Here is an 11,266-nt window from a genome sequence, read left to right as displayed (position 1 = left end):
GTCGCCTCTTCCCGTCTCCCCTCCCCCGCTTCCGTCTCGCGCAAGCCTTTTGTCTGCCCTCCTCCCCGCCCCTCTCGGCCTCCCCATTGGCTAGCCGCGGCGAGCACACGCGTTCCCATTGGGCGCAAGCCGCCGGCTCTCCGTTGTGACGCAACGGTTGGGAATTCAATTTTTTTTCCTCCTCCCCCTCCCCTTCCCTCAGTCGTTAGGGAGTTGAGACAAACGAGGGGGAGGGGGGAAGTTTCCCGACATGCAACACGCGCCCACAAGCCTAAGCGCTCTCTACGCCTTTGGGGTTGTACCACTTCAAAGCGCGGAGGGGGGGGAGCTGCTTATATAATCGACTATCCCCACATTAAAAATAAATAAATCCCGCCACATAGAAAATTACGTTAAGGAAAAGGCTAAGGAAGCACCCTAGCATCTAATTTTCTGTGCACAGCGTTTTCTTTTTTTGTGGGGAGGCATTCAACTATGGAGGGAACCCCCCTAGTTATGAAGAGGTACAGCCCACACACAAATCGACCGCCTCTGAGTGGACTAGGCCCCAAAGTCCCTTCTTTCAATTACCTCAAGGCCTGAATTAACCCGGTTTTAGTTTTTTGGCTCTGGCCTGAGGGAAGTTTAGTTTACAGACCATGCCTCAAATAGTTTTTTAACTGGGGAGTTTAAATCCCCTTTGATTTCAGTGCTGCTTTTATAGTGCAATCCTACACATACTTTATTAGGAAGTCCTATTGAACTCAGTGGGACTTACTTCTGGGTAAACACGCACACAGGGCCAGGATGTGACAAAATCGGTTAGGCCGCAATCCTATGCATGTTTAGACGGAAAAAAGCCCTACAATTCCCATCATGCCACAGCATGATGGGAATTGTAGGACTTTTTCCCGCCTAAACAATCATAGGATTGTGCCTTAAATCATTTAAAGTACACCTGGATTCTTCCTTATTTGGAGAAAAATACTAAGATGACAACACTCGGGAGTTTTGATATGCACAGAAGCACTCTTGTCAGCCCTATCTTATGAACTATAAACAGCCCAGACAGCTTCAGCTATTGGGTGGTATAGAAATGAGAAAAAATTAAGGTACACCTGGATTCTTTCCTATTTGAAGCAAAACACTAAGATGACAACACTCTGGAGTTTTGATATGCACAGAAGCACTCTTGTCAGCCCTTATTTTATTATCTTATGAACTATAAACAGCCCAGACAGCTTCAGCTATTGGGTGGTATAGAAATGAGAAAAAATAAGGTACACCTGGATTCTTTCTTATTTGAAGAAAAACACTAAGATGACAACACTCGGGAGTTTTGATATGCACAGAAGCACTCTTGTCAGCCCTTATTTTATTATCTTATGAACTATAAACAGCCCAGACAGCTTCAGCTATTGGGAGGTATAGAAATGAGAAAAAATTAAGGTACACCTGGATTCTTTCTTATTTGAAGAAAAACACTAAACTGACTTAACACTCGGGAGTTTTGATATGCACAGAAGCACTCCTGTCAGCCTTTATTTTATTGCCTTATGAACTGTAAACCACCCAGACAGCTTCAGCTATTGGGCGGTATAGAAATGAGAATAATATTTAGGCCACCCTAATGTTTCTCAAGAAACAAATTCTGCCACTTACTCTTGTCTGTTTCAAATCTTGTGTATTAGTGTGTATAATTAAGAGAAGAGGCTCATTTTCCCCTCTTGCTATCCCATCCTATAACCCTGCAGGCTCAGTGACCAACTCTGGCCTGGTTCAGACAATACGCTAAACCATGTTGCTTAAGCAGCATGGTTTAGCGTGTTGTCTGAACCAGGCCTCTGTCCCCTGCAGCTTATTTCCACAAACTCGCATCTCACTGGCCATATTCTGCATAGAAAACGAGAGGCAAATATCCGATAGCAATACATTTCAACAACCCTTTTCATTAAAAAAAAACAAACCCCAAGGAAAAATAGCTGGAGATAGTCAAGGATAGGAAGTTGGGAGCCCTGGTGCCAAATTTGGTGCACAAAGGCTTTCGATTCAGCTCTCGGCATCCCGAAGACATCTACACATATGCAAACACGCACCATCAGGCACCTCATCCGCTTTCTCCCAAGCTGAGATGTTAGCAAAAGGCTCTTTTAAGACTCCTGTAGAGTGAACAGCAAAGGAGGCCTTGACAGAACCCTATTAAGTACCGTGGTCATTTTCTTCCAGGCTGAGACAGGCAAAGGGCTTCTTAATCCCATATCCTATCGTGTAAAGAGGGTCTTTAGCAGAGGCCTTTGCCCTATTATGTACCCTGGCCACTTTCTGCGAAGCTCAGACAGGCAAAGGGCTCTTTAATCCCATGTCCTGTTTTATAAAGGGAGGTTCTGGTGGGGGCCTTTGCCCTCCTATGTACCCTGGCCACTTTCTGCCAAGCTCAGACAGGCAAAGGGCTCTTTAATCCCATGTCCTGTGGTGTAAAGGGATGTTCTGGCAGAGGCCTTTGCCCTAGTATGTACCCTGGCCACTTTCTGCCAAGACCAGACAGGCAAAGGGCTCTTTAATCCCATGTCCTGTTGTGTAAAGGGAGGTTCTGGCAGAGGCCTTTGCCCTAGTATGTACCCTGGACACTTTCTGCCAACTTCAGACAGACAAAGGGATCTTTAATCCCATGTCCTGTTGTGTAAAGGGAGGTTCTGGCAGAGGCCTTTGCCCTAGTATGTACCCTACTCAGACAGGCAAAGGGCTCTTTAATCCCATGTCCTGTTGTGTAAAGGGAGGTTCTGGCAGAGGCCTTTGCCCTAGTATGTACCCTACTCAGACAGGCAAAGGGCTCTTTAATCCCATGTCCTGTTGTGTAAAGGGAGGTTCTGGCAGAGGCCTTTGCCCTAGTATGTACCCTGGCCACTTTCTGCCAACCTCAGTCAGGCAAAGGGCTCTTCAACTCATTTTCTCCTGCAGTGTAATCAGAAAGGCAGCGCCTTTGCCTTATTTCATCCCTCACCCCTAGGTAGAAGCCAAGACAGAGAAATGGGTAGTATGGAACTGAGGGGCTGAAAAGGACTCTGTCAAAACCTCCACTGTTGTTTGCAAACAGGCAGAAGGGGCTAAAGAGCCCTTTGTCAGTAGCTGAGCGTATACCAGACTGTCAGTGCACAAAGCCAACGTCACCGGTCCTTCAGATTTTTCTCATTGGAAAACAGGCAACGACTGAAAATTAGTCACCAAGCAAGAGTCAGACCAAAAAACTTTCTGCAAGCTGATTTATAATTTACACATCTTCAAAGACAAGTACAAACAGGATAGTCTTCCCACCACCTCAACATCACAGACCAAATTGGGTTGATTATGAGGCTCTGGAGAGCATTATTCAGGTTCACAAATGGAGGCAAACTAAGCAATATCTTCAGACATATTTCGTGAAGCGTGAAAATATCCCTTCGGGTTCCCTTCCATCTCCTTGGGCGGCAAGCAGGCCTTCTTGGCCTCTTCTTTTGGCTAACGCAGCTAAGGACTTGAATGTCTTTGGCTCGTAGATCGCCAAGTCAGCCAGAACTTTCCGGTTCAGTTCCACTTGGCACTGAAATATAAGGGGGTGAAAAGTCAGTAGTCACCATGGTGTTGCCAGCAAAAGGTCTCAAACCACGTAGCAAGTTATTTCATTTTTGATCGTCCAGCTGTAGGTTTACACAGGGCCGGCCCAAAACGTTCCACTGCCTGAGGTGAACAAGATGGCACCCTCTTCCGTTTTATGTACTGACTAGACTGTTTTGTCTACACTGGTGATGAAATCGCATCCTCCATCGAACTTGAAGGTGGCTTAGGGAGCACAAAGCAGGCCGTGAGGGACACAGCTCTCTTTTTCAACAGCAGGAAAGGACAACTCAAATGTTCACGGGGGCTGGAGCATCTCCCCTATGAGAGAAGGTTACAAAAGCTGGGATTGTTCAGCTTGGAAAAGAACAGCTTGGCCATTCATTATCAGGCTAAGGGGAGACCTGATAGAGGTGTACAAAATTATGCATGGTGTTGAGAATGTGGATAGGGAGATATTTTTCTCCCTCTCCCAGAATACTAGAACCCATGAAGCTCATTGGTGAGAGAATCAGGATAGATAAAAAGGACTTCTTCACACATTGATTAGTTAAACTATGGGACTCACTACCCCAAGATGTAGGGATGGACACCAATTTGGATGGCTTTAAAAGGGGGTTGGCTCAATTCCTGGAGAAGATGACAGCCAATTCACCAAATACATCATCTTGGTTTCAGAAACTGATTCCTCAAATTCATTATTACGGTTTTTCTTCTCAGTACTTTACTACTTTGAATTTAGCTCACAGCAAAGTGGTCTTTAAGGAGAGGGTCTATAATACTCTATTCGGCCCTGGTTAGGCCTCATCTAGAGTATTATGTCCAGTTCTGGGCTCCGCTATTCAAGAAGGATGCAGACAAGCTGGAGCGTGTTCAGAGGAGGGCAACCAGGATGATCAGGGCTCTGGAAACAAAGCTCTATGAAGAGAGACTGAAAGAACTGGGCATGTTTAGCCTGACTGAGGGGAGACGTGAGAGCACTCTTCAAATACTTAAAAGGTTGTCACACAGAGGAGGGCCAGGATCTCTTCTCGATCCTCCCAGAGTGCAGGACACGGAATAACGGGCTCGAGTTAAAGGAAGCCAGATTCCGGCTGGACATCAGGAAAAACTTCCTGACTGTTAGAGCAGTACGACAATGGAATCAGTTACCTAGGGAGGTTGTGGGCTCTCTCCCACACTAGAGGCCTTCAAGAGGCAGCTGGACAACCATCTGTCAGGGATGCTGTAGGGTGAATTCCTGCATTGAGCAGGGGGTTGGACTCGATGGCCTTGTAGGCCCCATCCAACTCTACTATTCTATGATTCTAGGTTTCTCTTCAAATGGATCCCTGCAGTTTCATTCAAGTAATAAGATAACACCTTGGTTTGCAGAGACTAAGCTTAAATTTGAATGCGAATGCTACTTGACTCTAATTTCTCACCCTCGTCTTAGATCAGCCCTGGCACGATTAAAGATGCAACAAATGAAAACAGCGGTGCTAGAAGGGCATCTTAATAAAATTCCTTATGCCTTGAGACTTTGCCCTTGCCACAGCGGCATAGTGGAGGATCTGTATCTGTTGTACTGCCCTATCTATTCCCAAATTTGTTCTAAATATTTAGATTGTTTTCTTGAGGAAAAAGTCCAGCTGGTCCGATTCAGAAAGAATACACTTCTTGTTTACCTGCGATAGCAAGACTGTCGTCTGGGCGCTGGCCAACTTCGCTCTCGCAGCCCAACTGTATAGAGCAAAATTTCTGACCTTGCAGAATGGAGGATTTGTTTTAGCATTGCTTTTACTATGCTTGTTGTAACCACTGGTTGAAAAAATAAAGATCTACCTATATATCTATCTATCTCTCTGGAGAAGGCTATCAATAGCTACTAACACTGATCCATTATTGCATTTCTATCCTGCCTTTCTTCCTCCAAGGAAGCCAAGGTGGGGTACATAATCCTCCTCCTCTCTATTTTATCCTCACAACAACAACCCTGTGAGGTAGAATCAAAGAACAGTAGAGTTGGAAGGGGCCTACAAGGCCATCGAGTCCAATCCACCGCTCAGTGCAGGTATCCACCCTAAAGCATACGTGACAGATGGTTGTCCAGCTGCCTCTTGAAGGCCTCTAGTGTGGGAGAGCCCACAACCTCCCTAGGTAACTGGTTCCATTGTCGTACTGCTCTAACAGTCAGGACTTTTTTCCTGATGTCCAGCTGGAATCTGGCTTCCTTTAACTTGATCCCGTTATTCCGTGTCCTGCACTCTGGGAGGATCGAGAAGAGATCCTGGCCCTCCTCTGTGTGACAACCTCAGTGATGGGGCTGCCTAATGAGCAGTCTATAGATATGTAAAAAATGAATAATAAACGCAGCTATCTGGGAGGTTCTCCAAAATGGAATCTGGTCCTTGGCCTGAAAGAAGTTCTGCCTGCCTTTGGTACGGCGTACCAGGCACTTGGCCAACTTGCCCATTTTTTGGAAGCCCGAATAGGCTGTTTCTCAAGCCCGTCCTCGGTTGTTCTATGGAGTTAGCGGCCTGCACTAAGGCTGTGGAGTTAGAAGTGGTGTCTGCCAGATGCTGGAAGAGGAAACATTGGAGAGACAGAAAAGGGATGTAGCCCTGAGCGGGGAAATAAAATAAAAATCCGTTTTACCTTCGACAGGCCGCTTAGGAAAACGTGGTACTTCACGCCGTGTTCGAGAGAGGCGGCCTCAATTCTGGTTGCCCAAAGCTGAAAATGGAAATGGGAGAATTCAAGTGGCACGGTAACAATGGCTGCAGTGCTCAACGGATCTATCTCAGGGTTAGAAACAGACATTGATTGGGTTCGCACAACGTGCTAACCCACCCCCAGTGATTGAGCATGCGTTGTAGTGGAATCAAGGGTTGTTTTGTTGAACTGTGGTTTGAGCGTGTTCAGAGGAGGGCAATGAGGATGATCAGGGGTCTGGAAACACAGCCCTCTGAGGAGACTGAAAGAACTGGGCAGGTTTAGCCTGGAGAAGAGAAGACGGAGGGGAGACATGAGAGCACTCTTCAAATCCTTGAAAGGTTGTCACACGGAGAAGGGACAGGATCTCTTCTCGGTCATCCCAGAATGCAGGACACGGAATAACGGGCTCAAGTGACAGGAAGCCAGATTCTGGCTGGACATCAGGAAAAACTTCCTGACTGTTAGAGCAGTATGCCAATGGAACCAATTGCCTAGGGAGGTTGTGGGCTCTCCCACACTTGAGGCCTTCAAGAGGCAGCTGGACAACCCTCTGTCAGGGATGCTTTAGGGTGGATTCCTGCATTGAGCAGGGGGCTGGACTCAATGTCCTTATAGGCCCCTCCCAAGTCTACTTTTCTATGATTCTGTGTAGTCAGGACATTTTTTGCAGCATGGCTTGTTAACCACTTTTACCAACCCAACAGCAAACCATGGGTTCTCAAGGCAGCTTGTTTCAGAAAAATCACCCCCACTGCATGGTTAACAAGCCACCCTGTGGAAAATGCCCTGGCTTCAGACAACACCCTAACCCACGATTCAACAACAACCCACAGTCAACCACTGAGTGTGGGTTAGCGTGTCGTGCAAACCCAGTCAATATTTCAGATGAAGCCATTCTGCACAACACAGCCGCCCTCTGTGGCTTAATTTACCCACGGGGGCAGTTCATATGGAACAACTAACTGTGGTTTGCCAGTAAAGTGAGACGGGAAAAGCCGAGCGAGAGGAAGTGTGTGAGCAGAAGGCATTTTCACAGAGAGCCAAAAAGTTGGTGTCAAGTTTCAATAGCAAAGGTGGATTTTGAACTTGCTCGTCCCAAGGACATTGCCTAGAAATATTTTATTTATATATTTATCTTCTCCATCCCCTGATACCTTTTAACTGGAGATTCTGGGGATTGATCCCAGATCTTCCTGCCGGCAAAAAATAGTCTCTCTGCCACTGAGTTCTGTTCTAAAGCCCAGTAAAAAAAATAACAGAATATTAGATTCCCCTCTCTCCTGTGGCATTTCCAGATCCACTGCATTAAGCAAATGCGCATGGGGTGTAATTTGCGGGCAGGTGAACATAGCAAACGTGTGAATATTTTTCCTTCCTACTTTACCGTTCGCATGTCTCTCTTCTTCAGAAACCTGGCTTTCGTCGCATACACAAAAGCCCTCCGGACAGCTCGGACCGCCAAGCTGTAGCAACGGTTCTTCCGTCCACGGAAATGCTAAAAAGGGGAAAAGAGCATCAGAACGTGAAAAGGCTTGCGATAACATTAAAGAGGCGGGCGCCATCTTCCACAGTACAGAAATCGCTTCTCTCTCGTCCATGCAGCTCGTAAGAACATAAAAAGAGCCCTGATGTTGGATCAGACCAAGGGTCCATCTCGTCCACCTTTCTGTCCACAGAGGGCCCATTCAGAAGACACCTTAAACCATGGCTTTAACCATGGTGATTAAGCCAGAAAGCCAGGCCATGTTCAGAAGACACCTTAAGCCATGGCTTTAACCACAGTGAATAAGGCTTTTTGCTTTATTTACCGTGGTTAAAGCCATGGTTTAAGGTGTCTTCTGAACAGGGCCACAGTGAATGACCAGCTGCTCATGAGAAACCCACGAGCAGGACATGAGTGCAACAGCATCCTCCCACCCATGTTCCCCAGCAACTGGTGTATACAGGCTTACTGCCTTTGATAATGGAGGTTGCACTTAGCCAGTAGGTCTAGCAACAATGGACAGCCTTCTCCTCCAGGAATTTATCCACTCCCCTTCTAAAGCCATCCAAATGGGTGGCCATCACTACATGGAAGTGAATTCCACAGTTTGACTATGCATTATACGAGGATGTCCTTCCTTTTACCTGTCCAGAATCTCCCCCCAATCAGCTTCATGGATTCTAGTATTATGGGGGAGGGAGAAAAATGTCTCCCTGTCCACATTGTCCACACCCGGCATCATTTTGTACACCTCTATCATGTCTCCCCTTGCTCATCTTTTTTCCAAGCTAAACAATCCCAGCTATTCTAACCTTCCCTCATAGGGGAGATGCTCCAGTCCCTGGATAATTTTGAGTTGCCCTTTCCTGCACTGCATTTATATACCCTTTAAGTAGGGTGACCATATGAAAAGGAGGACAGGGCTCCTGTATCTTTAACAGTTGTGATGAAGAGGGAATTTCAGCAGGTGTCATTTGTATGCATCCAGCACCTGGTGAAATTCCCTCTTCCTTACAATACTTAAAGCTACAGGAGCCCTGCCCTCTTTTGTATCTAGTCAGTCTAGTATAGCTCCTGCAGCTTTAAGTGTTGTGATGAAGAGGGAATTTCCCCAGGTGCTGTATATATACAAATGACACTGGCTGAAATTCCCTCTTGATCACAACTGTTAAAGATACAGGAGCCCGGTCCTCCTTTTCACATGGTCACCCAATACCCTTTATATACCCGAGGGAAGCTCAGAGGATGGCAACCAGGGAGAGGGCCTTTTCAGTGGTGGCCTCCCAATTCATGATCTCCTGCCGCCAACATTGGTATCTTTTTATATGCTTTTTATATTGTATTTTGTATTTGTGTTTTTAAATTGTTGGTTGTTTTATTATGCTCTTCACGGTTTTATTTTATTTTATTTTTGTGAACCGCCCTGAGAGCTTCGGCTATTGGGCGGTATAGAAATGAAATCAATCAATCAATCCATCAATCAGCCCCGTTGTACTCAAGGGGAAGGACGACTTCTGAGTAGACCTGATGGGGACGTGGCTGAAATTCAAATCCAATCCAAGAGTCTTTGGGTGCTAGCTGCAAAGCAGCACCAGGGCTGTGCAGGGAGGGGGAAATCCTGGGGTGTTTTTTTTTGGGGGGGGTGGGGGTGATTGAAGGGCCCCGATCCGAGATCTTACCCGTGCATGTTGGAGCACCTCTTGCTTGCGGAAAAAGCGATCGGTCAAACGGGCGCGGATCCACAGACGGGAGGTTAAGAAGACCATCCCAGTGCACCCCTAGACTTCCTTGGTTCTGCAAAGATGGGGGGCGGAATGAGTGGGGTTCGGTGGATATAAGGACCCACGCGGTGCAAACTGCAGCGCTTCGCTTCCCGGGCTGCAAAAGGCACAGCTGCAAGCGCGGCCCCTAGAGGTCGAGAGAAAGGCGAAGGGAACGCACGCCCCTCGGCTTCCGGTGCTGTTCGGGCGTCTCCGCTGCAGAGGGGCGCAAAGGGCGAGGAGCGGAGTGCGCAGGCGCGCCTGCATGCCATTTGTGAGAAGAGGAGAAGCAAACTGACGACACGCGATCCGATGCGTGTTTAGACAGACCCACCACGCCCAGGATTCCTCTTTGCTGTAGGACTGTTTCTGTAGGACTGTTTTTCCTATGTCTAAACATGCATCAGGTTGTGCCCTTAATGCATTTTTTTTTTAAAAAAAAAACCTCCCTCTCCATGGGATTGCATGAAAAAGCCTGGAGAATCCTACCATCCTATGCATGTTTGGACGGAGGGAGAAAAATAATGTCCTACAACTCCCAGCATTTCCCAGCTAGTTTTGCTGTAGGAATTTTATTTATTTTGCTGTAGGATTCCCCCCCCCCTTTCTGTAGGATTTTTTTTCTTTTTTGTAAGACTTTTTCTCTGTATTCGATTGCCCCAGACGGGCGTTTAAATCACCTCCTATGATAAAATGAGGATTTTCAAAGTGTAGTTCTATTTCGCTTCTACAGCCATACTACCTTGAAGACTTTTTCTCTCTGTGTCTAAACATGCATCAGATTGTGTTTTGAAAGGCTTTAAAAAAAACCTTTCTTTCCATGGGATTGCATGAAAAAGCCTGCAGCAAAGCCGGCTGGGGAATCCTACCATCCTATGCATGTTTGGACGGAGGGGAGAAATAATGTCCTACAACTCCCAGCATTTCCCAGCTGGCTTTGCTGTAGGATTTATTTATTTATTTATTTATTTTGCTGTAGGATTCCCCTTCCCCTCCTGTAGGACTTTCCTCCCCTTTTTTGTAAGACTTTTTCTCTCTCTGTCTAAACATGCATCAGATTGTGTCTGTAAGGCTTTTAAAAAAATCTTTCAATGGAATTGCATGAAAAAGTCTGTAGCAAAGCTGGCTGGGGAATGCTACAATCCTATGCATGTTTGGACATGGTGCATCAGCATTCTCCCACCCATGATCCCCTGCAACTAGTGTATATAGGCTTACCATCACTGAACCTGGAGGTAGCACATAACCATCAGGGCTAGTAGCCATTGATAGCCTTTTCCTCCAGGAATTGATCCAACCCCCTTTTAAAGCCATCCAAATGGGTGACCATCACTACATCTTGTGGTAGCGAGTTCCGTAGTTTAACTCTGCATTGTGTGAAGAAGCCCTTCCTTTATTCTGTCCTCAGCCTCCCACCAATCAGTTTCCTGGGATGACCCCATCGGGTTCTTGTATTACAGGAGAGGGAGAAAAATGTTAACCTTCCATGGCTATTAGGGCATCTTACGAAAACTGAAACCGTTTCCCGGCTTGGGGCGAATAGATGTTTCCATCGGGACGTGACTGTGGGAATATTATGAATTTGGAATGAAATCAAGCTCAGTACAAGGCAAAAGCAATTAGCATCTATAACGTCTGTTTATTCACGCTACAGTTGTAGAATCCAAAGACGGGTGGAATTAATTGATCACATGTAATTTATAATATTTGGGATATTTCGGATGGCAACTTAACGAACTTAGGAAGGAAAGGAAAG

At 46.4% G+C, this 11,266-nt stretch overlaps 1 protein-coding gene across 1 annotated transcript; it reads right to left on the bottom strand.

Annotated features, from left to right (window-relative positions):
- Positions 1–3,225: 3,225 nt before the first annotated feature.
- MRPL20 (mitochondrial ribosomal protein L20) lies at positions 3,226–9,653 on the bottom strand. Its single transcript, XM_063145146.1, has 4 exons — positions 9,430–9,653; positions 7,652–7,762; positions 6,208–6,285; positions 3,226–3,556 (listed from the first exon to the last, which is right to left on the bottom strand). Exons 1-4 carry the CDS (start codon positions 9,514–9,516, stop codon positions 3,383–3,385), a joined length of 450 nt encoding a protein of 149 aa, XP_063001216.1. The 5' UTR covers positions 9,517–9,653; the 3' UTR covers positions 3,226–3,382.
- Positions 9,654–11,266: the final 1,613 nt, after the last annotated feature.

This window comes from Elgaria multicarinata, chromosome 20, assembly GCF_023053635.1.
Source record: "Elgaria multicarinata webbii isolate HBS135686 ecotype San Diego chromosome 20, rElgMul1.1.pri, whole genome shotgun sequence".
In the NCBI taxonomy this organism is placed as follows: Eukaryota; Metazoa; Chordata; class Lepidosauria; order Squamata; family Anguidae; genus Elgaria; species Elgaria multicarinata.
The sequence above is the reverse complement of the archived record's forward strand: the minus strand, read 5'-3'. Positions and strand labels throughout refer to the sequence as shown.